This window comes from Geotrypetes seraphini, chromosome 7, assembly GCF_902459505.1.
Source record: "Geotrypetes seraphini chromosome 7, aGeoSer1.1, whole genome shotgun sequence".
NCBI lineage: Eukaryota > Metazoa > Chordata > Amphibia > Gymnophiona > Dermophiidae > Geotrypetes > Geotrypetes seraphini.
In genome coordinates this window covers 109,514,436-109,540,518 of record NC_047090.1, presented here as the reverse complement: position 1 = coordinate 109,540,518, position 26,083 = coordinate 109,514,436, and the positions used below count along the sequence as shown (strand labels likewise).

The following is a 26,083-nucleotide window of genomic DNA, read 5'->3' as shown; positions in this document are numbered from 1 at the left end:
TACAATCAGACCTCCTCCAGTTGCTTGGGACCTCAGTGTTGTTTTCTTCACTTTGATGAAGCCTCCATTTGAACCACTTGCGACTTCAACTTTCAAGCACCTCACTTGGGAAGCACTGTACATTTTCTTAGTCTGCATCACTTCTGCACACTTAGTTAACTACAAGCACTTGTCTCAGATTCACCCTATAGAATCATGATCGTTGTCCTTCACACTCATCCCAAATTCCTACCAAAAGTAGTCTCAGAATGTCATCTCAACCAGTCTACAGTTCTATCTGTCATTTCCCCAAGACCTCATTCTAATCCTGGTGAAGCTGCACTCCACACAATGGACTGTAAACATCCTTTGGTTTATTACCTGGATCAAATCAAGCTTCATAGAACTTTCACTCAACATAGAACTTTCACTCAACGATTCATGTCCTTCGATCCTAACAGGCTAGGAACTCTGGTAACCAAGAGAACAATCTCTACATGGTTACCGGACTGCATCTCCTTCTGTTATGCTCAGGCTGGGCTGCTGCTGAAAGGTCGGGTCACCATACATAAAGTTAGAGCAATGGCAACTTGAGTAGCTTATCTTCATTCTACTCCCATTGAGGACATATATGTAAAGCAACAACCTGGTCCTCCCAATTATACCTTCCCATCTCATTACTGTCTGGAGAATCATTCTAAATGGGATAGTCAGTTCAGCCAGGCAGTTCTACAAAATGTATTCTTGGTTTAGATGCCAACTTCCCTCCACTCTTTCCATATTACCTAGGGCAGGGGTGTCCAACCTTTTGGCTTCCCTGGGCCGTACTGGCCGAAAAAAATTTTTCTGGGGCCGCACAAATACTAATACTAGCTGATGAGCAAAAAAAAGGTTGAGCAGGTCCCAAATTTGCAATCACTAATATTGAAGATGTTCGTATCTAATAATAAACCTTCATTAAAGGGACACTGTGGAGAGGAACCCAAAAAAAGCAGTAATACTTACCCTGACTGAGTGATCCTCCACATACACCGCCGACAGTGGGAGCAGCCACAGGCTTCCGCATCCCCACTCGAATGAGCAGGGATGCGCGGTCCTGGTTTTCCCATTCACTTCTATTACAGCTACGGTGAGCCTCTTCAGAGGTGAGTCTCATCAGAGCGGGGATGCTGAATCAGCTGTCAGCAGCGCACATGGAGGATCATTTAATCAGGGTAAATATTGCTGCTTTTTTGGGCCTCCCACTTTGAGCTTAGGCGCCCTCAAAATGAATATCTTCCCTGCTGTAGCTAGTAGGGATCCCCAAGCCTCAACAACTGACGGCCATCTCTATCGATGCAGTATGTCTTTTATGTCACAATATTCGTTACCCAAATTTTATAGCTTTAAATATGCAAAAAAAAAAAACTGCCTAGAAGTTTGATAGACAGTATATCAAATTTTATTAAAACTTGAAATTTCTCTTTGCGTTCCCTCCAATTCCTCTGAAAAAGAAGGCTCTATTCAAGCTGCAACCGGAACCAGCCACCATGATCTTCATAGCTCTGATGTAGCTGGAAGTCAGTGCACTTTTATTAGCAGAGGTGTGACAAAGTCAAATTTTTTTGCATTTTCTATGAGTTTTATTGTAGTATTTTGTATAATTTGCAAACGTCCGACCTCTTTTTGTGTGATGCTTTTATATAGTGAGTTACAGTAATCTAAACATGAAATAACCAGAGAATGTATCAGAGTGTCCAGTGCAGAGACTCAAGAACTTTGAAGAGAGAGTGTATTAGGCATAGCTTGTGGAAGCATTTTTGAACCAACGGAACTGATTTGATAGTGAAATGTTAATTTGCAATCTAAGACAATACCCAGAGCTTCATTGATGATGCTATGTGAAATGGTATAGAATTAAGGCAGATGGGGGATTGTTTGTCCAATCCAGGAGAAAAGCATCTGTCTCCAGATAAAGAGGAGAGTATAGTTTGGAACAGAAGTGTTGAAGCTTGTGATTGCTAGGAGACGCAAAGAGTTCTATTTGTGAGGTTCCCCAGATTGAGAAGATCTTATGTAATACAATCGAGCTGATTGACCACTCATGAGGTTGAAGGAATCTGCTCAGTCTGTCTGCCAGAGTGTTTTGTTTGCCAGCTAGGTACAAAGCCTTGAGAAACATGTTGCACGGAATTGCCCAATTCCAGATCTGTATTGCTTCTCGGCAGAACAGGCGAGACCCTGCACCTCCCCATTTACATAATACATGGCCATTTGATTGTCCGTCTGAATCAGTATTACTTGGTTGAGAAGGTGATCTTGAAAGGTCTGAAGAACACTACGAACCGCTCATAGCTCTAGAAGATTTATGTGCAAAGATTTTTCTTGAACGCTCCAAATGCTCTAGTTTGAAGGCTGTCTAGGTAGGCTCACCGTCCAAACATGGAGGCATCTGTTGCTAGTATCTTATGATATAGAGCAAGGGTGTCAAACGGGTTATTCCATGTCAAGTGATCAAGGGCTCCCTGCATGACCATCACGGATTTTGATAAAACTTTATGCACAAAGTCCCACATGTATCAAACAAACTTTGGTAAAGTTTTAGTTTCGCCTGTGGAATATTCGTGGAGATATAGCCATTTGTTTGACCCCATACTGCAATGACATACAGTACGACAGTGACATTCTGACAACTTTGAGACACAATATCTCACGAGCTATGTTTCCAAAAAAACTGAAACTTAGCTACCCTGCACAACTTTTGGAGCTCTATTCAGTGCTACCAATAATAATTTTTGTCGAGCACTGAGTGAATGGCTGAATTACAGTAAACTTGGCCGAAAAAATTAGTGCTCCAAAAAAAGTCAAAGTTTGACATTACTTAGCTCCCACAATAATTGAGTAATAAATGTGAAATTTGGCGCATAATGTCTCAGTACAACGTTGTTTTCAAAAGTACAATTTCAACCTCCAAGCTCTTTCCATTAGTTTACAAATTAAGTGTAAAGTTGCTAATTTGTGTAAAAAGGCCAAAAATAGGGTATTTTCAGCCTGCTTTTACAGAAAAATACCTTTCAGAAACTCTTTCAAATCAGTCTCATTAGAAAGAGCATATTTCAAACCCCCTAGAAAAGTGGGCTTCATTTTTCAATGCAGGTTAACAATGCCCGAAAAAGGGGGACAAAGTTGGGAGATGTCACCATGGCAAAGGCCTACGTTTCAACTTACAATTATGTCACTTTTCACACTGTTTTTCCCTGTTTATTTTTACTCAAGCTTTGGGTACAATTATAGTGTTCTTAATTAATGACTATTCCTAACTAGAAATTGAGGTGATAATTTTGTTGCATGCAGATCACAAATTACAACTTGTTTTCTTTTTCAGATCCACATTATTATTAATTCAGTTTAAAATGGATGCCAACGAATCGACTAATAATAATCCTTTTCTGCCAGACTGTGCCATTGGGCAAAAATTGTTGTCAAAGTGTCATGACGGCACATTTTATTCTAAAAAATGTGGGCTCATTTTTTTACATAATTTGTCAACCGATGAAAAATTGCTTATCACTCGGCGCTCTGAAGTTGAACTGATGGATAAAGACCAAATCTGCCTCCACCACAAAGCAAAGTATCTCGACAAATACGAATTAAAGCAAACATCGTGTTGTAATCCATTTGAAAAGAAAAATCACATTGTTCAAAGTGGATTGTTAAAAGTCGATCTTGCCATGTCTAATGATTTTAGAAAAGTGGCAAAAATAAATATCAAGCCAGGTCAGAAACTTTGCAGTAGGTGCAAAGCCCAATACGTTTCAATGAGTGAAGCTACTGCAGCATCTTCATCTTCAGACGATTTTGATATCAGCATCTCCGATGCAGTTGATCAAAGCTTGACTGCTTTAGGAACCTCTCCATTGAAAATTCGAAGGTTAGCTAGTAGAGATAAAGCCGGCTATGTGATACGAAAAATTGAACTTCTGCAGAATGTGATAGCCAAGAAGATTACATCTGCTGCTGGAGTTTCAGCTGAAGAAGTTGGGCTGTCTCGTCAGTCTGTAGAATGCAAGTTATGTGAAGATTACACTGACCTCATTGAAGAAATGAAAACGAAAATTGCAATATCCAACAGGTCAATGAAAGTTCAATTATTGACGATGGCCCCAAAAAGTTGGTCAATAAAGGAAACAGCAATGAAGTTTGGCGTTTCAGAGAGCATGGTCAGAACAGCCCAAAAAGTAAAGAAAGAGAAAGGCATTTGTTCTATACCTGATGCAAAAATTGGCAATTCCCTTCCAAAAGAAATTGCAAATAGAGTTCAAGATTTTTACGAAGACGATGAATTCAGCAGAATATGTCCTGGCAAAAAAGATTGCATTTCAGTCCACCTCAATGGTTTAAAAGTACAAAAGCAAAAGCGGCTGCTGTTGTGTAATTTAAAAGAGCTGTACGTGGCGTACTGTAACAAATACGGAACTGAAATTGGTTTTTCCAAATTCTGTGAGCTCAGGCCAAAGTGGTGTGTAACCATTGGTGCATCAGGTGTGTCAGCCTAGCTGTCGCTACCATTCAGCATTTTAGTTGGCATTACTTATGTCAGCGAGGCTTATGGGAAATTATATCAATCTGACTCTAGCATGGGAATGCAGATAGACCCTGAGTGCAGGGAAACTGTTTTAAGTATCCCTCATATGTTTTAAGTTTCCCTGATTGAATCATGACTAGCTAAAAGGTGTTAATGTCTGATTAAGAGGGTGCTTAGGACAATGGCCTGCTTGAATGGGACAAAGAAGCCAAAGGCTAATCCCATCACCATGCTTGCAGATATCACACCCTCCTTTGTCAATTAAATTGACCATTGTCTCAAACAGTTTGCAAGTTCTAAACAGAAAGATACTGGGAGATACAATATTTTCTCTATTCAGAATAAGATTCCAAGGTATAAAAGCCTGCTCTCTGCTCTATCAATCTATCTCTCTTTCTATCTAGCTATCTCTTGGCTCTTTGCTTGGCACTCTGGTTCTGTCTTGGTCCTCCCTCTATCTATCTATCCTTCCCTTTATCTATGGAACACGAAGCTTAGACCATCCCCCTTTTCTCTCTCTCTGGCTCTTCCTAGAACTGCAAGCTTCTATGTCCCTCTTTGCCTCTCAACTCTGTAAGGCAGGGAAACTGCTATGCTCTCTATTTAATTGTAATGCTTAATTGTAATGATTATAAATATTGCTTTTCTGTAAGACTATTTCTATAATATATTCTTTATATAATCACCTCTGGCTGTGCTTCTTATTTGATTCTATCCCTAATGAAACTTCTGTGAGGGAACTGAACCTGGGACCAGCGTTTGTCAGGACGCCTTTCACTTAACCCCTACCACCATACATTGGGGGGGTCACTAACTGAAACTGATTGCTTTTCTTTTCCCCTATTTACATAATATATTCTTTATGCAAAACTGACAAGGTGCACACTCCGTGTGTGTCTGCACGATACATCAAAATGTAAAGCTCATGCTACAAGGCGCCAATGTCAAAGAGAACTACAAAGTTCTTATGGAAAAAACTGTGTGCGACCTAAATGTCAAGGACTGTATGCTACAACGATGTCAAAACTGCCCTGGTGAAGAAGCACTAACAGCATACCTGGAAGAAATATTCAAGGATTTAGATCCAGAAGAATCAATAGAATTTAAGCAATGGGTTCACGCTGACCGTGAAACATTAGAAACAAGCGTACTAACCATGGACAACTTTATTGAAAGACTTGCAAGCAAGATTTGGAAGTTGTCAAGCCACCATTTCATTTCAAAACATCAAAGTGAATATTTGAAGATGTTGAAGAAAGGCTTAAAAGAAACGGAAATGATCGTTTTGATGGATTTCGCTGAAAATTACTCATTTGTTGTACAGGATGCCGCCCAAGGCTTTCACTGGGAAAATTCACAAGCTACGGTACATCCTTTTGTTGCATATTACCTCAATGAAGTGGGCACATTGCAAGTTGTAAACTGTTGCATTATTTCTGATCATATGCAACATGATACGATATCTGTACACGTGTTTATTCAAAAGTTGATCGAATTTTTGGTAACTCAAACAAACATTACCAAAATATACTACTTCAGTGACGGCTCAGCTGCACAATATAAAAACTACAAGAACTTTGTGAATTTGTGCAATCACAGAAATGATTTCAACATTGAGGCTGAATGGAATTTTTTTGGAACTAGCCACGGAAAATCACCCTGCGATGTAGTTGGTGGAACAACTAAACGACTGGCTGCCCGGGCTAGCCTCCAAAGACCATCAACGGATCAAATATTGACGCCAATGGATCTATTTAACTTTTGTGACCAAAATATACACGGAGTTAAATACATTTATATTCCAAAAGAAGAAATTGAAGAAAGCAAAATGTTTCAAGAAGAAAGATGGCATGAAAGCAGCATAGTAGCCGGTACCAGAGAGCACCACCAATTTGTACCAGTCGACTCAAACTCGGTTCGTGTCAGCAAAGTTTCAAATGACACAATAAATTTTGTTGACAAAATTTCTGATACTGCCATTCCAAATTTGAAAGTGTCCGAAATCTTTCCTGGTTGATACGTTGCCTGTACTTACGATAATCAATGGTGGATAGGCAACGTTGTTTAAGTCTCAATTGAATAAAATGATGGATTGATAAAATTTATGCATCCTCACGGTCCAGCTCATTCGTTTTATTGGCCAGAAAGGCAAGACGTTTGTTGGGTTCCAGAGCAACACCTCATCTGCATGCTTTGTGCCCCTTCAGTTACATCATCCGGACGCCAATATCAATTTCCAGAAACTGCATTGAAGAAAGTGGCTCAAAAATTTAACAGAATGTTATAAAAATTGCTGGCAGTTAAAATCAAAGTGGACTTCACTTCGGCTTGGGAACCATATAAGATACCCAATTTAGGCTTGGGAACCTAGGATAAGACACCCTAATCATTGGCTTTGGAACCAGAAAGATACCAACAAAAGGCTTTGGAACCTTGACAAAGAAACCAAATGCGAGGCTTGGGAACCTGGACGAAGTGGCCCACCCGTGGCTGGTATTGCACAGCTATCGGACGTGACCCCTATGGCGATGGGGTTGCCAGTTCAAACTCTTGAACTGGTAGTGACAATGAAACCATGGACCAACGCAATAGAGTAGTAGTAATACTACGTCAATACAAAACTGTAACTTTAAAAATGACAGAACTATGTTGAAATAGAGGTTGTTGCCGTGGCAACGTCTCCCAACTTTGTCCCCCTTTTTCAGCCATTGTTAACCTGCGTTGAAAAACGAAGTCCACTTTTCTAGGGGGTTTGAAATATGCTCTTTCTAATGAGACTGATTTGAAAGAGTTTCTAAAAGGTATTTTTCTGTAAAAGCAGGCTGAAAATACCCTATTTTTGGCCTTTTTACACAAATTAGCAACTTTACACTTAATTTGTAAACTAATGGAAAGAGCTTGGAGGTTGAAATTGTACTTTTGAAAACAACGTTGTACTGAGACATTATGCGCCAAATTTCGCATTTATTACTCAATTATTGTGGGAGCTAAGTAATGTCAAACTGACTTTTTTTGGAGCACTAATTTTTTCGGCCAAGTTTACTGTAATTCAGGCATTCAATCAGTGCTCGGCAAAAATTGTTATTGGTAGCAATGAAGAGAGCTCAAAAAGTTGTGCAGGGTAGCTAAGTTTCAGTTTTTTTGGAAACACAGCTCGGGAGATATTGTGTCTCAAAGTTGTCAGAATGTCATTGTCGTACTGTATTTCATTGTGGTATGGGGTCAAACAAATGGCTATATCTCCACAAATATTCCACAGGCGAAACTAAAACTTTACCAAAGTTCGTTTGAGACATGGTGGACTCTGATATGAAGTTTCATCAAAATCTGTGATGGTCATGCAGGGCACTTTCCAAGAATCTGATCACTTGACATGGAATGACCCAAACTCAATCCCATTAAGGGGCTGAAATCCAAAATACAGGCTAAGTCACGGGCCAGACCCCACCCAATCTCCGCCCCAAACCTCACCCCCATAATAGTACTAATTATAACACATTTTTTTCCTTTCATTTGTCATATATACACACACAATATAATCTTATGAACACATAATGGTTAACCACAAAATTAAACTACACAAAGCACACTGTATGCTTCTCAACATTCATTCCTACCAGAACACAGATAACCCCTATGCAAATAGGGGACCAAAAACTAAAAGTAAATATATATAAAAAGGAAACCCTAAGATTCAAGACTCTGCATGCAGTATAACCCCAAAGAAATAGAAACAAATGCATTTCTTCCTGAACAGTGCAAAATATAGACAGCAGATTAAATTTCTCAAAATTGACACAATTCAAACACTAACTTGAAAAGAAAATCATCCCCCTTACCTTTGTTGTCTCCCTCCCTCCATGCTGTGCCTCCCTCTGGCCGGTGTCTTACCTTCTAGCCAGCTCCCACCTGGCCGTTTTATGCGGCCCGCAGTCTGATACTCCCGGTGTTATCTTGTGGCCGGCTCCCTCCTCCTCACATCCGCAGTGCGCGTTCTGCACCTGAACCGGAAGCCTTCTCTCTGACGTCGCAACCTTAGAGGAAATGCTTCTGGATGAGGCACAGGACGCGAGAGGAGCTGCTGTACATGGCCTCGTGCACACTGCGGCTGTGAGGAGGAGGGAGCCACCACAAGATAACACCATCAGACCGCGGACCAAATATAACAGTCCGGTGGGCTGGATTTATCCCACGGGCCTTGAGTTTGACATAGTAACATAGTAGATGACGGCAGATAAAGACCCGAATGGTCCATCCAGTCTGCCCAACCTGATTCAATTTAAATTTTTTTTTTTTTTTTTAATTTTTTCTTCTTAGCTATTTATGGGCAAGAATCCAAAGCTTTACCCGGTACTGTGCTTGGGTTCCAACTGCCAAAATCTCTGTTAAGACTTACTCCAGCCCATCTATACCCTCCCAGCCATTGAAGCCCTCCCCTGCCCATCCTCCACCAAACGGCTATACACAGACCATGCAAGTCTGCCCAGTAACTGGCCTAGTTCAATATTTAATATTACTTTCTGATTCTAAATCTTCTGTGTTCGTCCCACGCTTCTTTGAACTCAGTCACAGTTTTACTCTCCACCACCTCTCTCGGGAGCGCATTCCAGGCATCCACTACCCTCTCCGTAAAGTAGAATTTCCTAACATTGCCCCTGAATCTACCACCCCTCAATCTCAAATTATGTACTCTGGTTTTACCATTTTCCTTTCTCTTTAAAAGATTTTGTTCTACGTTAATACCCTTCAAGTATTTGAACGTCTGAATCATATCTCCCCTGTCTCTCCTTTCCTCTAGGGTATACATATTCAGGGCTTCCAGTCTCTCCTCATACGTCTTCTGGCGCAAGCCTCCTATCATTTTCGTCGCCCTCCTCTGGACCGCCTCAAGTCTTCTTACGTCTTTCGACAGATACGGTCTCCAAAACTGAACACAGTACTCCAAGTGGGGCCTCACCAATGACCTGTACAGGGGCATCAACACCTTCTTCCTTCTACTGATTACGCCTCTCTTTATACAGCCCAGCATCCTTCTGGCAGCAGCCACTGCCTTGTCACACTGTTTTTTCGCCTTTAGATCTTCGGACACTATCACCCCAAGGTCCCTCTCCCCGTCCGTGCATATCAGCTTCTCTCCTCCCAGCATATACGGTTCCTTCCTATTATTAATCCCCAAATACATTACTCTGCATTTCTTTGCATTGAATTTTAGTTGCCAGGCATTAGACCATTCCTCTAACTTTTGCAGATCCTTTTTCATGTTTTCCACTCCCTCTTCGGTGTCTACTCTGTTACAAATCTTGGTATCATCTGCAAAAAGGCACACTTTTCCTTCTAACCCTTCAGCAATGTCACTCACATACATATTGAACAGGATTGGCCCCAGCACCGAACCCTGTGGGACTCCACTAGTCACCTTTCCTTCCTTCGAGCGACTTCCATTAACCACCACCCTCTGGCGTCTGTCCGACAGCCAGTTTCTGACCCAGTTCACCACTTTGGGTCCTAACTTCAGCCCTTCAAGTTTGTTCAACAGTCTCCTATGAGGAACTGTATCAAAGGCTTTGCTGAAATCCAAGTAAATTACATCTAGCATATGTCCTCGATCCAGCTCTCTGGTCACCCAATCAAAAAATTCAATCAGGTTCGTTTGGCACGATTTACCTTTTGTAAAGCCATGTTGCCTCGGTTCCTGTAACCCATTAGATTCAAGGAAGTACACTATCCTTTCTTTTAGCAACACTTCCATTATTTTTCCAACAACTGAAGTGAGGCTCACCGGCCTGTAGTTTCCTGCTTCATCCCTGTGACCACTTTTATGAATAGGGACCACATCCGCTCTCCTCCAATCCCCAGGAATCACTCCCGTCTCCAGAGATTTGTTGAACAAGTCTTTAATAGGACTCGCCAGAACCTCTCTGAGCTCCCTTAGTATCCTGGGATGGATCCCGTCTGGTCCCATCGCTTTGTCCACCTTCAGTTTTTCAAGTTGCTCATAAACACCCTCCTCCGTGAACGGCGCAGAATCTACTCCATTTTCTCGTGTAACTTTGCCAGACAATCTCGGTCCTTCTCCAGGATTTTCTTCTGTGAACACAGAACAGAAGTATTTGTTTAGCACATTTGCTTTCTCCTCATCACTCTCCACATATTTGTTCCCAGCATCTTTTAGCCTAGCAATTCCATTTTTTATCTTCCTCCTTTCACTAATATATCTGAAAAAATTTTTATCTCCCTTTTTTACATTTTTAGCCATTTGTTCTTCAGCCTGTGCCTTCGCCAAACGTATCTCTCTCTTGGCTTCTTTCAGTTTCACCCTGTAGTCCTTTCTGCTCTCCTCTTCTTGGGTTTTTTTATATTTCATGAACGCCAACTCTTTCGCCTTTATTTTCTCAGTCACTAGGTTGGAGAACCATATCGGCTTCTTTTTTCTTCACATAAAGGTCCGTAGCCATTTTTATCGCTCCTTTTAGCTTAGACCACTGTCTTTCCACTTCTCTTATGTCCTCCCATCCTAACAGTTCTTTCTTCAGATACTTTCCCATTGCATTAAAGTCCGTACGTTTGAAATCTAGGACTTTAAGTATCGTGCGGCCGCTCTCCACTTTAGCCGTTATATCAAACCAAACCGTTTGATGATCACTACTAGATGATCACATTAGAGATACTCTCTCCATTTGTGAGGACCAAATCCAATATCGCTTTTTCCCTTGTGGGTTCCGTCACCATTTGTCTGAGCAGAGTCTCTTGAAAGGCATCCACAATCTCCCTACTTCTTTCCGATTCCGCAGACGGAACATTCCAGTCCGCATCCGGCAGGTTGAAATCTCCCAACAGCAGAACCTCCTCTTTCCTTCCAAACTTTTGGATATCCACAATCAGATCCTTATCAATTTGCTGCGATTGAGTCGGAGGTCTGTAGACTACACCCACGTAGATAGAAGTTCCATCTTCTCTTTTCAGAGCAATCCATATCGCTTCTTCCTCTCCCCAGGTCCCTTGCATTTCGGTCGCTTGGATATTGATCTTTACATAGAGAGCTACTCCTCCACCTTTATGACCATCTCTGTCCTTCCTAAAAAGATTATATCCCGGTATGTTTGCATCCCATCCATGTGATTCACTGAACCATGTCTCTGTGATAGCAACAATATCACACTAGAGACACAATTGACACTAGAGAATGACACGGTGACAAAATTAATCACCGTTCCCGTCCCCGCAGATAACCGCGGGAAATCATCTTCATGTCATACTTTAAGGAAAGAGGGAAGAATCAGAGTATGAATGGCCACAATCACTGACCCGCAAGCTTTGCTTTGAATAATGCTGGTGTAGAAGGACAGAGGATGAAATAGACACTAGAAAATGACATGGGTTTATTTCCCGCGGTTATCCGCGGGGACTGGAACGGTGATGAATTTTGTCACCGTGTCATTCTCTATTTGACACCTGTGATGTACAGCATAGGTTCCTAACCTTTTTTTGAATCAGAGCCCACTTTTTCAGTGAATGATTCGATAGCGCCCCCGTTGGTACACTATAGTGTACATACTTCCCTTCAGCATCTGCTTCCCTCTCTCTCCCCTCCAGTGTCTGTTACCCTTCCCCCCTCTCCCTCCACTTCCCTTCAGCGCCACTCAACTTCTTCCCCTCATCAGGCCACCTTCCTCCCTTCCCTTCACCTTCGTGGGCACTCTTAATAGTTTTTTCTTTCTGAGATGTCCTGATGCAACAACGCTCTTATTAATTCCCGTGCGACTGCCCTAAAGTTTCTCCTCTGATGCACTTCCTGTTTTCGCCTGGGCGGCTTGCATCAGAGGAGAAGCTTTGGGGCAGTGCTGCCATCAGTGGCTACTGGATTCACCAATTGCTCAAGGGGGCGGTGGCTGGTCCTCAACACCCCCTAAATATGACTGTCCCCCTTAGACTTCTCAGCGCTCACCGGTGGGTGGTAGCGCCCCCATTGGGAACCACTGATGTAGAGGAACATGGAAAAAAAGACCCCTGGATAAATTTGTCAGTACTAACCACCACTGAAGAGACCGACGTAGGGAGGTAACTAAGTTTCTGGGATAGCCAATCTGTGGACTGAGCCCATTGAAGGGCAAGAGTCCACTGAGGCTCTGAGATGAAGGCATACAAATGGAGATACATGAACAGTGGACGCCCTGTGTACTAAAAGCTGCATCATTTGTCTTGCAATGATTATTTGGAGAGTAGAAACATGTTTGCAGAGATGAAGAACAATGTCTAGTCTCTGTTGAGTCTGCGTTGTGACCAGTAGGGCCCCAATGAATTCCAGCTTCTGGGTTGGTTGGAGATAGAACTTCTGGTAATTGACTGCAAATCCTAGAAGTTCCAGGAGATATATGGTTGATTGCTACGTGAGCAGCTTGAGGTGACAAGCTTAATCTGCTAGTCGTCGAGATAAGGGAATACATGAAAGCCGTAACAGCGGAGTGCTGCAGCCACTACAACTAAACATTTTGTGAATATTCTGGGTGCCGACACTAGGCCAAATGGCAGCACTTTTTCTTGGGTGCTGATTGCTAAAGTAAACCCTAGAATCTGTTAACTATGATTTGGATTATTTTTCCCCAATGTGTATCATTTTTCATTTGTTCACATTAACTTTCATCTGCCATTTGGATGCCCAGTCTTCCAATTTCCCAAGATCTTCCTGCAAATTTGCACAGTCCACACGTGTTTGCACAACTTTGAATAAATTTGTAGATGACAAAACTAATCACCTCACTTGTCATTCCAATTTCCAGATCATTTATAAATATGTTAAATAGCACTGCTCTCAGTACAGATCCCTGCAGCACTCTAATTTATCCTCTTCCATTTAGAAAAATGGCTATTTAACTCTAACCTTTGTTTTACATCCAATAACTAATTTCTAATCCACAATAGAACACTGCCTCACCCATGACTTTTTATTTTTCTCAGGAGTCTGTCATGAGGCACTTTGTCAAAAGCTTTCTCAAAATCTAGCTATACTAGAGAATGGCATGGATTGATAAAAGGGGTTTTTCATTTCCTGCCAATAGGGAGGAGGGTACACATTAGTGAGCTTCAACTAACATGGAAGCTTGAGTGCTGAGCTCCCAAGTTTCCATTACAAATCCTGGTGATTAATAACATTTTCTCCAGCAAAAAGAATATCTTTCTTTTCTATTTTCTTTTTCATACTTCTCCCTTCATGTCTGCCAAAACAGGCTTCCAGCTCAATGCCAGTTTCAAAATGGCATAAATACAAGGCATAGTCACCTACTAAGATGGCTCCTTTTAAAGAAGAAGTTATCTCACTGCACACATGGATAAAATTCTTTCCAATAAAGGTATTTTGCAAGATAATCACAACGCACTATCAGTTCTTCATGAAGATACCAATTAATTAAAATCTCAACTTAGTGAGTTCAGCCATACTCTGCTACTACTGAAGCACAATGCAGGGTCAATTCAGAGAATATTCTAGTGCTTCATAAAAAAATAAAAGAAATAGATATCCTGAAAAGAGACCCAGAGGATCAAAACAGGTCTAGAGGAAATAATATCAGATTATTAGGTATCAGAGAAGGCTTCGAAGGCACAGATCCAATGAAGTACTTTGAAACTCTTCTTCCAAAGCTTTTAGACCTACAATTAGACAAACCACTGGAAATAGAACATGCTCATTGTACTCCTTATACAAAAACTAAACAACAAAAAATATCCCTGACCATTCATTTTAAAATACTTCGCTACCCATAAGCCCTGCAAATACCACAAAAGGCTAGAATAAAATCATCTGCAATACATGACAAAATGAAGCGGAAGCTTTTTCCTGACCTTAATAAGCACAGTACAAAAAAAAAAAGAAAATCCTTCCTGGCTTTTTGAGATTGCTTGAAGAAATTGGGTGCACAACATGGAATTCTTTACCCAGCACGAATGAGAATCTCTCCATAACTCTACCCACAACTTCAACAATGCAGCAGCTTTACAACTCTACCTTGATTCATTCCTACTTCATGCTTCTTAAACACTGATCATCTCTGGACTGCAATACAGGCTTCAGGTTTGATATTATTGAAAGTTAATTGATCATTTGATTCTCCTTTGTCTATTGAACATGCCTTTCAATGTTTTCCATACCATCTGAGTGGTATGATTTGGATACAAACCAGTTCGGCACATTAATGATCTCTCCTGACATGTCAAACTCGGTTGACCTAGGTTGAAATGCAGGTCTTGTATTCTTTGATAGAATAAAACATATCAAGAGGACTTGTTGATTACTGATTGGATGTTTTTATCTTTGCTGTTCCCACACCATTTTCTAATGTTATGATTGGACGGTTGGGCTTCAGTTTGCCGCCTGGGGTGCAAAATGTCTCGGTGCAGCTCTGGCCCCTGGGGTTTCCCTTCGGGGGTTGGGGCAGTGCAGAGTGTTGGGCACTTTGGAGTGGGATTTGGAGCTCAGCTACAATTCATCAATAAAATCTCTTCAATTCTGAATTCTTTATTAAATGCTTTTCAGAGTTCTCCCTCAGACGGGCAGTCTCAGCATCTTCAGTGCTGGCCATTTCAATAGATCAACAGTTTCCCTTTAATCGATGCAATTGTTCACTTGACCTGGTCAGCCCATACTGGAGCATATGGCTCCTGCTCCCTGTTGGAACAAAATGTATTAGATAAATTTGCTTATATACAATCTATCTTTGCTGGTTATATATCACTTACTAGATGTTGTTAGTAAGGTGGTCGGGCTTCAGGCTTTGTTTCTGGAGCAGCTTTGGCCCCTGACATTTTCTCTTTGGTGGTCTGGGCGGCAGAGGATTGTTAAACACAGTAGATAGGATTAGAGGGATCAATTGCCTTTACATGACAAATACGCTTTTGATATGATCAAAAATTATTTGATTTTTTTCTTTCCACCATATGTAATATATTTTATTAATAATAATAATAACAGCTTATATACCACAATACCGTGAAGTTCTATGCGGTTTACAAAGATTAAGCAAAGGTACAAATTGATTGACTTTAAGAGGGGAGGAAGAAAAAGGGTTAATAGGACAGGAAATCCATTTTTGAGGAGAGAGTGATCAATAGAGCAAGTTAATCGCTATAGAGGGGAGAGAGAAGAGAGGATCAGTTGTCTTGATACTTTAGGAACAGGTGTGTTTTCAGACGTTTCCTAAATTCCTCATTAGTAGGCGAAAGCAATTGTTCTAGGTCTTTACCCCATGATGCTGCTTGGTGCGAGAGAAGATGTTCATGGTGTTTTTTCAGTTTACAACCTCTCACTGGGGGGGAAACGAAATTGGAATGTGAGCTTCTTTTGTGTCTGTTGGCTGAGAAGACGAAAAGGTCAGTTAACGTATTTTCACGTAGATAACGCGCACCCGTGTAAAACGCGCACACGGGTATAGCGCACGGGAAACCAAAATATGTAAAAAAAAATTTATATACAGCGCACACCCGTATACCGCGCATGCTGCCCCGACTCTCCTTTCGCCTGCCCCGACTCTCCTAAGGCCACCCCGACTCTGCTTTCGCCCGTCCCGACTCTCCTCTCCCCCTTGAAGTCCTGTCCCCACCCTGAAAGCCTGATGCCCCCGCCCCCAACGTCTGATTCACCCCCCGCAGGACCGCTCACACCCCCACCCCAAAGGACCGCTCGCACGCACTCCCACCCACACCCCCACCCCGAAGGACCGCTCGCACGCACTCCCACCCGCACCCCAACCCTGAAGGACCGCTCGCACCCCCACAGCCTCCCGACCCCCCCCCCCAATCATGTAGAAGCTCCTACCGGTGTCCTGCTGCTTCCTCTTGGCGGTCCCGGCCCTTCTGTGAGCCCTCTGACATCAGAGAAAGGGCGGGACCACCGGAAGAGGAAGCAGCGCAGGCGCAGGGCTCACAGAAGGGCCGGGACCGCCAAGAGGAAGCAGCAGGACACCGGTAGGAGCTTCTACATGATGGGGGTGGGGTCGGGAGGCTGTGGGGGTGCGAGCGGTCCTTCAGGGTGCGGGTGGGAGTGCGTGCGAGCGGTCCTTCGGGGTGGGGTGCGAGCAGTCCTGCGGGGGGGGTGAATCGGACATCGGGGGAAGGGAACTATGTAAAAAAAAATTGTACAACGCGCTCACGCGTATAACGCATAAGGTTATGCACGGTTTGTAAAATCGTGTATAACGTGCGCGTTATATGTGTAAAAATACGGTATATATTTAGGGGCAAGTCCGTGTAGTGCTTTGAAGCAGAAGCAGGCAAATTTAAACTTTACGCGCGCCTCCATTGACAGCCAGTGCAGCTGCCGGTAGTAGGTTGTCACGTGGTCAAACTTCCTCAGCCCAAAGATCAGTTTGACCGCTGCATTTTGCATCAATTAATTCGTTAAGGTACTCACTTCTATGTGATCCAACACCCGATGATCCATAGTTTTGCTCCAAATCTGGTTGTACTGTTTTGATTATTATATTTTTTTATGCTCTATTATATACGCTCTCCACTCACTAATCTTTGCTAAAAATAAGATTATATAACACCTGATACCAACAATATAGAATTACGAAAAGGTGCTATATATTACATTAATACGAACCCGATGAAAAATCATCTCACTCAATATTAAGGGTTTAAATAACCCGTTTAAAAGGACTAAATTGAATAGATATTTTAATCAACTTAATGCAGACATCATTTATCTCCAGGAAACCCATCTAAATCTCTCAGATAATATGAGGCTATGTAATAATAAATATACAGTCTCTGGTTTCTCTCCTGACATTAACAAACATAATAGTGTCACCATTCTCATTCATAAATCCCTGTAAGCCACTTTTGGTACAGATAAATTATACTCAGGGAAGATGGGTTATATTAGAATTAAAAATCAAGATGATAAACTATATCCAATTAAATACAAGTATGCTTCCAACAAAGACTCTCGTAACTTCTTTCAAGAAATTGCTTCTAAACTGGCTATTTATTTATTTTATTTTTTATTTATTTTATTAGGATTTTATATACCGCCTATCAAGGTTATCTAAGCGGTTTACAATCAGGTACTCAAGCATTTTCCCTATCTGTCCCGGTGGGCTCACAATCTATCTAACGTACCTGGGGCTATGGAGGATTAAGTGACTTTCCTAGGGTCACAAGGAGCAGCGCGGGGTTTGAACCCGCAACCCCAGGGTGCTGAGACTGTAGCTCCAACCACTGCGCCACACACTCCTCTAGCACTAATCACCAGCACGTTATTATTGATGGCGACTTCAACCAAATACTAGATGTGGTACTGGACAGAAAATCCAACAGCCCTTATAAAATCCCCTCCCCTCAACATTTAACAAAACTGTAACACATTTTTTAGCGCTGGCTGTGGTAGTAACAGCTCAGACGCTCATAGAATTCATATGAGCATTGGAGCTGTTACTGCTGAGGCTGATGCAAAAAAACATGCTACAGTTTTGTAAAAATTATTGATCCGAAAAATTATTTGGATGAACTGATCCTCAGCAAATTTTACACCCAAAAGAACGTTGATTACACCTTTTTCTCTCCACCACATCAGAGTTTCTCTCCTATTGAACTTTTTCTCGTTTCTTCTGCTCTACTCTCATTTGGAAGTGCTGCTGATATTTTGAGCAGAACAGTATCTGATCACTGCAATTTTTTTAGTGATTGATAATGTTCTCTCTAAGACTTCCAAACCTCCATGGAGATGAGAATAATCTTATTATTGAAAAATCAATGCACATCACATCAAAATTGAACAGATACAACCAAACTCCATTCCCCTCCACCCCCCAACATAGTGCAATATACATCCACAGAATGAAAGAAAGCATACAATACAAATTACATGTTCAAAAGACAACCCTGTACCCATGTGGTCAAAGAATCCCACTCCATAGAGATTTAATACATTCCTCCTACATGATGAGAACTTCATTAGCTACATCAAAGATAAAACATCAGAATATTTCTTTACTAAGAATATAAATGATTATAAAACTCAATCACCCAACTGTCTCATTTCAAAATAGTATATTACTGTATTTCCCCGAAAATAAGACCTACCTTGAAAATAAACCCTAGCATGATTTTTGGGGTAGGTGTTAATATAAGCCCTACCCCAAAAATAAGTCCTAGTTGCCGACAGCAGCGCTTCCCCCCAACCCTTCCATCTCCCCCTCTCATCCGAACTCTGACCGCGAGACCGAAATACCTGGTAACAAATGGCAGCATCAGCCTGCCCTTCTCACGTCCTTCTATTCGGTGCCGCATTGCTGATGACATCATCAGTGATGCAGCAGAGGAATACCCGGACTTGAGAAGGGCAGGCCACAATGTAGCCTGTGCTGCCATTTGTTTCCAGGTATTTCGGCTTGTGGTCAGGGTTTGGATGGGAGGGAGAGATGAAAGGGTCAGCGGGAGGCGGTGCGCAGTGGCAGCGGGGGGGATGGTAGGGATAGAAAGATGCTGCACAGGGGGATGGGAGGAAGGGAGGGGGTTCTGCTGCACAAGGGGAGGGATAGAAGCTGCAAGGATTCTACTGCATAGGGGGATGGGAGAGGAGGAGGGAGGGATAGAAAGATACTGTACAAGGGGATGGGTGAGAGGGGAGGAAAGATGCTGCCTATGTGGGGGAGAGAAAGGAAATAGGAATAATTGGGGTGGAGAAGAGGAAGGGGATACTGGCTGGGGGCAAAACGGACACGCCACGGGAGGTGGATGACCGAGTAAAGGCAAGTCAGGTGGGAGCGCCGAGCCATGGAAAGAAAACAGCAGGGCGGGCGACAAATCAGGACCTATATTGCCTCTACACAAATGCGAGGAGCCTCAGGGCCAAAATGGGAGAGTTGGAAATTATAGCCAGTCAAAAAGCCCTAGACATAATTGGAATCACAGAAACGTGGTGGGCTGATGACAATAAATGGGATGTAGTCATACCAGGGTACAAACTTTACAGGAGAGACAGGACGCACAAGAAGGGTGGAGGAATAGCGCTATACATAAAGGACTCCATACCCTCAACCAAAATGGAAACAGCAGTAAGGGCGGACGGCTTGGAATCAATATGGGCTAAGCTACCAGGAGGATCTGGAGCAGACGTCAAATTGGGTCTATACTATCGTCCGCCTGACCAATCGGAAGAAATCGACCGGGACCTGGAGACTGAACTGCGGCAGGTATGCAAAAATGGAAGTGTGGTGGTGATGGGGGACTTCAACTACCCTGGGATAGACTGGAGTATTGGGCACTCAAGTTGCGTGAGAGAGACCAAATTCCTGGAAGCCACGAGGGACTGTTTCCTGGAGCAGCTGGTCACAAAACCTACACGAGGAGAAGCTACTCTTGATCTAATCTTCAGTGGACTGGGGGGACCTGCAAAGGAAGTAGCAGTATTAGACCCACTGGGGAACAGCGATCATAACATGATCCAGTGCAGACTAGAACTGGGATCATCCAGGGTGAAAAGAACCACAACAACAGCGCTCAACTTCAGAAAAGGGAATTATGATGCAATGAGGAAAATGGTGGGGAAGAAACTCAACGGCAGCACAAGGAAGATAGAGTCCGTACTTCTTTGAGGGGGTAAATAGCCAGGTGGACAAAGGTGAACCCATAGACATAATTTACCTAGACTTCCAGAAAGCCTTCGATAAGGTACCACATGAGCGGTTGCTCAGGAAACTATGGAATCACGGGGTGCGAGGGGAGGTCCACCGATGGATCAAAAACTGGCTGTCAGACAGGAAGCAGAGGGTTGGTGTAAAGGGCCACTACTCAGACTGGCAAGGGGTCACGAGCGGGGTTCCTCAAGGGTCAGTGCTGGGACCGCTCCTGTTTAACATATTCATCGACGACCTGGAGGCGGGAACAAAATGTGAGGTCATCAAATTCGCAGATGACACCAAACTATTCAGCAAGGTTGAAACCACGGTAGATTGCGAGGAACTCCAAAGGGATCTTACGACACTGGAAGAATGGGCGATAAAGTGGCAAATGAGCTTCAACGTGGGGAAATGCAAGGTCATGCATATAGGGAGAAGGAACCCGATGTTCACTTACAAAATGGGGGGATCAATGCTAGGGGTCAGTAAGCTGGAAAGAGACCTGGGAGTGATGGTAGACACGACATTGAAGGCGTCGGCACAGTGCGCCACAGCCTCAAGGAAAGCAAACCAAATGTTAGGTATCATTAAGAAGGGTATCTCGACCAGAACGAAGGAAGTCATCCTGCCACTGTATCGGGCTATGGTGCGCCCGCATCTGGAATACTGTGTACAGTACTGGTCACCATACCTCAAAAAGGACATGGCAATGCTTGAGGGAGTCCAGAGAAGAGCAACTAAACTGATTAAGGGTATGGAAAACCTTACATACACTGACAGACTGAAGAAGCTGGGGCTGTTCTCCCTGGAGAAGCGCAGACTCAGAGGAGATATGATAGAGACCTTCAAGATCCTGAGGGGCATCGAAAAGGTTGACATGGACAGATTTTTCAATTTGAAAGAAACCACAAGAACAAGGGGTCACTCGATGAAATTGAAGGGGGACAGGTTTAGAACAAACGCAAGGAAATTCTTTTTCACACAGAGGGTGGTGGACACATGGAACACCCTTCCGGAAGCCGTGATAGGAAATAGCACAGTACAGGGTTTCAAGGAAGACCTGGATAGGTTCCTGGAGGACAAAGGGATTGAGGGGTACAGATAAGAGCAGTGGAAGGTTTAGAGATAAGTGTAGAGGTAGGCATAAAATTAGTCAGGGACTGCTGCTCAGGCAATATGCCTGATGGGCTGCCGCGTGAGCGGACCGCTGGGCAGGATGGACCTCTGGTCTGCCCCGGCGGAGGCGACTACTTATGTACTTATGTAGATGATCATTATACATGAAAAAAAATAAGGCCTACCCGAAAATAAGACCTAGTGCCTTTTTTGGGCCCAAAATTAATAGTACACTGTCTTATTTTCGGGGAAACACGGTAGTATAATACCGTGTTTCCCTGAAAATAAGACTTACCACAAAAATAAGACCTAGCATGATTTTTGGGGTAGGTCTTAATATAAGCCTCCCCCCAAAATAAGCCCTAGTCCCTGGATTCGCTGGCAGCAGTGCTTCCTCCCACCCTCACCCCCATCTGACCCTCCCATCCTTCCGTCTCTCTCTCCCACCGACTGCAAGACCTACATACTTCCCTCCACAGAGCAGCATCGGCAGCAAACCAGGCTGCTTCACTGCCTTCTCCCGCCGGGGCCTTCCATGAGCCACATTGCTGATGACATCATCAGTGATGTGGAAGTGATGCAGCAGAGGGAATGCGCTCAATATCTGTGTCCATTAAAAAATTTTAAAAAGTCGTACTGGGCCCTCCCCCACCCCCAAACATTTAAAAAAAAAAATCAGAAGGCAAGAGCGATGCCTACTCTCATTGCTATCTAACCGGTCCCCTCCCCTCGTGAAGATCAGTAGGAAGGATGCCCATGCCTTCCTGTCTCAGCCAACCATAACACGCACTTGCAGGGGACACTAATTCTTCACGGACTGGCACCAGTCCACAGATCGGCGGCTGAAAAACACTGCACTATGCTATGTGGATTATCATTTGTGCCTTACAGTTTAGATGGAGTAGGGAGCCAATAAATGTAAAATAATTTGTACTTTTGTCGATCACAATCTCACTAATATAGCCATTCTAAATTGTTGTTTTTAATTTGTCAGAAGGTGGTCTTTACAGGCAAAATATTTGGATTATTTGAATATATAATATATATGCATATATGTAATAATATACATGTACATACGTACACACCCAACACAGAGAAAGTCAATATATACTCTCTAGGAACTCTGTTCAGTAATTAAGAAATAATGCTACTGTTTGATGACGAAAGCTTACATCAACAATTAAGATTATTCTGCTCCAAAATATGCTACACCAAAGTTACATTCTTGCAATTCCAAAGTCCAACCCACCTGCTAAGCATCAATACCTGTCTTACCATTCCCCTCTGTATTTCCCCCACCTGAGCATTGTGTACTTTCTTGACTAGTTTGTCTGTCTTGACTAGATTGTAAGCTCTTTTGAACAGGGACTGGTCTCTTCTATGTTTTGATATACAGCACTGCATATGTCTAGCAGCGCTATAGAAATAAGTACTAGTAGTAATAAATGTAAAGATTTAAATCGTGCCAACTTGAAAAAGCAATTTATTCTTATGCAACAACATTCATGGCAGATGTCCAAATGTAAAAAGCCTGGGTCTTTGAGGAATAACAAAGAAAAACATACTAGAGTTTAAAAATGAAAACAACAGGTATATGGTAGCTTTTCTAGCATGTTGCGTGCCAACTTAAGAAATTTGGCAACGCACCTTTTATAAAAACAATACCTTTTAAAAAAGGAACATATGAAGTGTACACAACCATGAACTATATCCAACACGATCACACGTAGAACAATACTACAATACATTTTAATACAGTGCATTCTTCGAAACTAATATTTCCACGGAAATTAAACATTGGTGTGAAAAAGTCCTTAGCCCATCAGCATAAATGCAGAGGCCCGAAATCAAAGCTACATTTCAGGTTATTCACTATATATAAAAAAACGTGAACATGTCTAACAGTCCCTGCTTGGACGCCTTGTTCTCTTCCCATGCAAAACATAGAAAACCAGCAACGGCCACAGCCCTACGACTGCAGGTCCCCAGGGTAAAGACACTCAACAGCTTTCCCACGTCGGACCTTCCCAAAGAAGTGAAGTGCGCTGGAAACGCCACTGAGCTCCGTGTCTACAGGGCACAGACTCACCATATACAGGGTGAAGGGAAAACACAAGAAGAAAAGCCAGATGTAGAGGTGGAGGGCATTCACAAATGTATTCTGATGAGGATCGTAGTACCAGCCCCCGGTGATGGAAGCCCAGACTCCCTGCCGGAGAATCTGCAGGGTCTGCGAGCCCATCGTGGCCTCGGAACACTAGCGGGAACCTCCGCGATACCCGAGGGAGGCCGCTCCTCCGCGCATTTATCCTCCTTTGTAAGCGAACAGCGGGACTCGGTAACTAGACACTGGCCTGGGTACCCTCGTGGCAGCCATCTTGTCTCCCAGCAGCCGGAAGACTGGAGCTCGTGCTCCAAAGCCGATCCCCCCACTAGACTGCCATGGCTCGCACCGCCCGAAGCTCCAACACAGACTGCACTAGGAAGAGACCAACGAGAGTTGGGCTAGAAGGGCTCTGTGAGGGCTCGGTGGTTCAGGGCGGTGGCGCGGGCGCCGCCCTGGTGACTCACGGGGAGAATGACTTGGGGGTCGTGTTGTTGCCTTCTAGGTGGAAGGGTGTTGGGGAGGGAAAATATGGAGCGATTTCCTGCACAAATCCTCCAAGGGTTTCCTTTCATAAGGCAAAGACTTGCTTGAAGTCCAGGCTAAAACTTTGTCAAATAAGCGACCGCGGTAAAGGGGAGCTCGCACAAGATCATCTCGTTTTAAAAGCAGCATTGTGGAAATTGTTGACTCATGTGAACTATCAATTCTTAGGCCCAAGTAATTCTTTCCCCGAGAATGCATACTTTCCATTCAATTGCTATTGGGGGTTAATAAATATTCACATTTTGTACCAATGTACAGCGATTCTATGAATAGCTCTCTGATGCTGGCATCTATAATGTTGACGCACTCTACTGTTGGCCACGGTTGGTTTCCATTTCAAGAGATTGTGGCGTTTTATTGCTGACCTGCTCAGTTGTAAAACATAGTGCATACTGCTCAATAATTTGTCTTGGTATAATTTAAAGAAAAAGGCAAAGCACAGTAAAAAATCAAAATATTAACTCTTTGGCAGTTGTGTTCAATGTTCTGGTACTGATGGAGTTGCTAGGACAAAATTATTAACCTGAAGAATGTTAAAAATAATCAAAAGCAAGATAAAGGCCCTGAAAGAAAATCACATTTATTGTATATTTTTCTGATAAAAACTCCCATGTTACACTCTTTGTATTCAAATACCCTTTAAAATTGCATTTTACTACAACAGACACTCTGTTCCTGAACCTGTGGACATAGGAGCCAACTTTTCAAAATGATTGAGGGTGCACAAAAGCTCCCCACAGACCTTGCTCCCCATCATAATAGTGCATAGAAAGAGGTATGGCTAGTAGGAAAAAGGAGGTATTGATGCCCGGTATAAGACCCTGGTGAGATCTCATTTAGAATATTGTGTACAATTCTGGAGACCGCACCTTCAAAAAGATATAAAAAGGATGGAGTAGGTCCAGAGGAAGGCTACTAAAATGGTGTGTGGTCTTCATCATAAGGCGTATGAGGACAGACTTAAAGATCTCAATATGTATACTTTGGAGGAAAGGCAGGAGAGGGGAGATATGATTTTTATTCACATGCTATCTGATATAGGTCTTAATTAAGTAGTTTTGAACTGGTTTGGAAAGAGCTCTAGAAATAGACAATGTATTATATTTCCTGGGGTACCTCATAATTTAAAACAGACGGACAAAACAGAGACCACATGATACTGTGACCAGTCAGGCTCCATGCCTCCTGTGGTCCCAGGGAAATTGTATAAGAAAGGTGGCGGTAAACCCAGAAAGCTAGAACACAGATCCAGATAGAACAGTGGTCTCAAACTCAAAGACTTTGCAAGGCCATATTTTGGATTTGAAGGTACTTAGAGGGCCGCAGAAAAAATAGTTCATGTCTTATTAAAGAAATGACAATTTTGCATGAGGTAAAACTCTTTGTAGTTTATAAATTTTCTCCCCCCCCCCTGAAGGCCTGCATGTTCCCTCCTTCTTTGCAGCATCCTCCAGTTTCCCCCCTGGCCTCCCGGTCTTAGTTTCAGCTAATTACCGCAGCCTGCAGAGAGGATCGCTGGTGCTGTAGTGTTCCTTGCAGGCTGCCATCGGCCTCCGCAGCACATTCCCTCTGCCATGGTCCCGCCCCTCCTCTGACATCAGGGGCAGGATCGCGGCAGAGGGAACATGCTGCTGAGGACGACAGCAGCCTGCAAGGATCGCTACAGCATGGCAATTCTCTCTGCAGGCTGCGGTAATTATTTGAAGGTAAGAACGGGAGGCCAGTGGAGAAGCCAGAGGATGTTGCAAAGAGTGGGCAGCACTAGTACAGACAGTACTAGTACAGGCTGCGGGCCACAAAATAGTACCTGGCGGGCTGCATGTGGCCCCCGGGCTTCGAGTTTGAGACCACTGAGATAGAACAACCTGAGGATGGGTCAGACCCAAAGTGGGAAGATATGGAAACTCTCCCCAGTCACAATACTCCTTTAAACCCACCTAGAAACATAGGTTTTAAATCCAGTCCTGTTTACAGGAAGTCATGCAGTCTCCCTAACAACTACCGTGGAGCCCAAGAGAGACGCAAGCTCAGGCAAATTAAGGTGTGGTTCTTCTCATGAAAAGCCTGCAGATTTGACTAAGCTGTTGGAGAGGATAGGGAGGAGGAACAAGCTTCTGCTTCAGGAGCAGTTTCCCTGCTCAAGTCAGGGTAATACCTTGG

General features: G+C 43.1%; 1 protein-coding gene across 1 annotated transcript in view; it reads right to left on the bottom strand.

Moving 5' to 3' along the window:
* Positions 1–23,769, bottom strand: part of PCNX1 (pecanex 1) — a 311,984-nt gene extending 288,215 nt beyond the window's left edge. Inside the window, 1 exon segment of the mRNA XM_033952015.1 lies at positions 23,363–23,769. Within this exon segment, the coding sequence (XP_033807906.1) occupies positions 23,363–23,515 (153 nt within the window). The 5' untranslated portion in view covers positions 23,516–23,769.
* Positions 23,770–26,083: the final 2,314 nt, after the last annotated feature.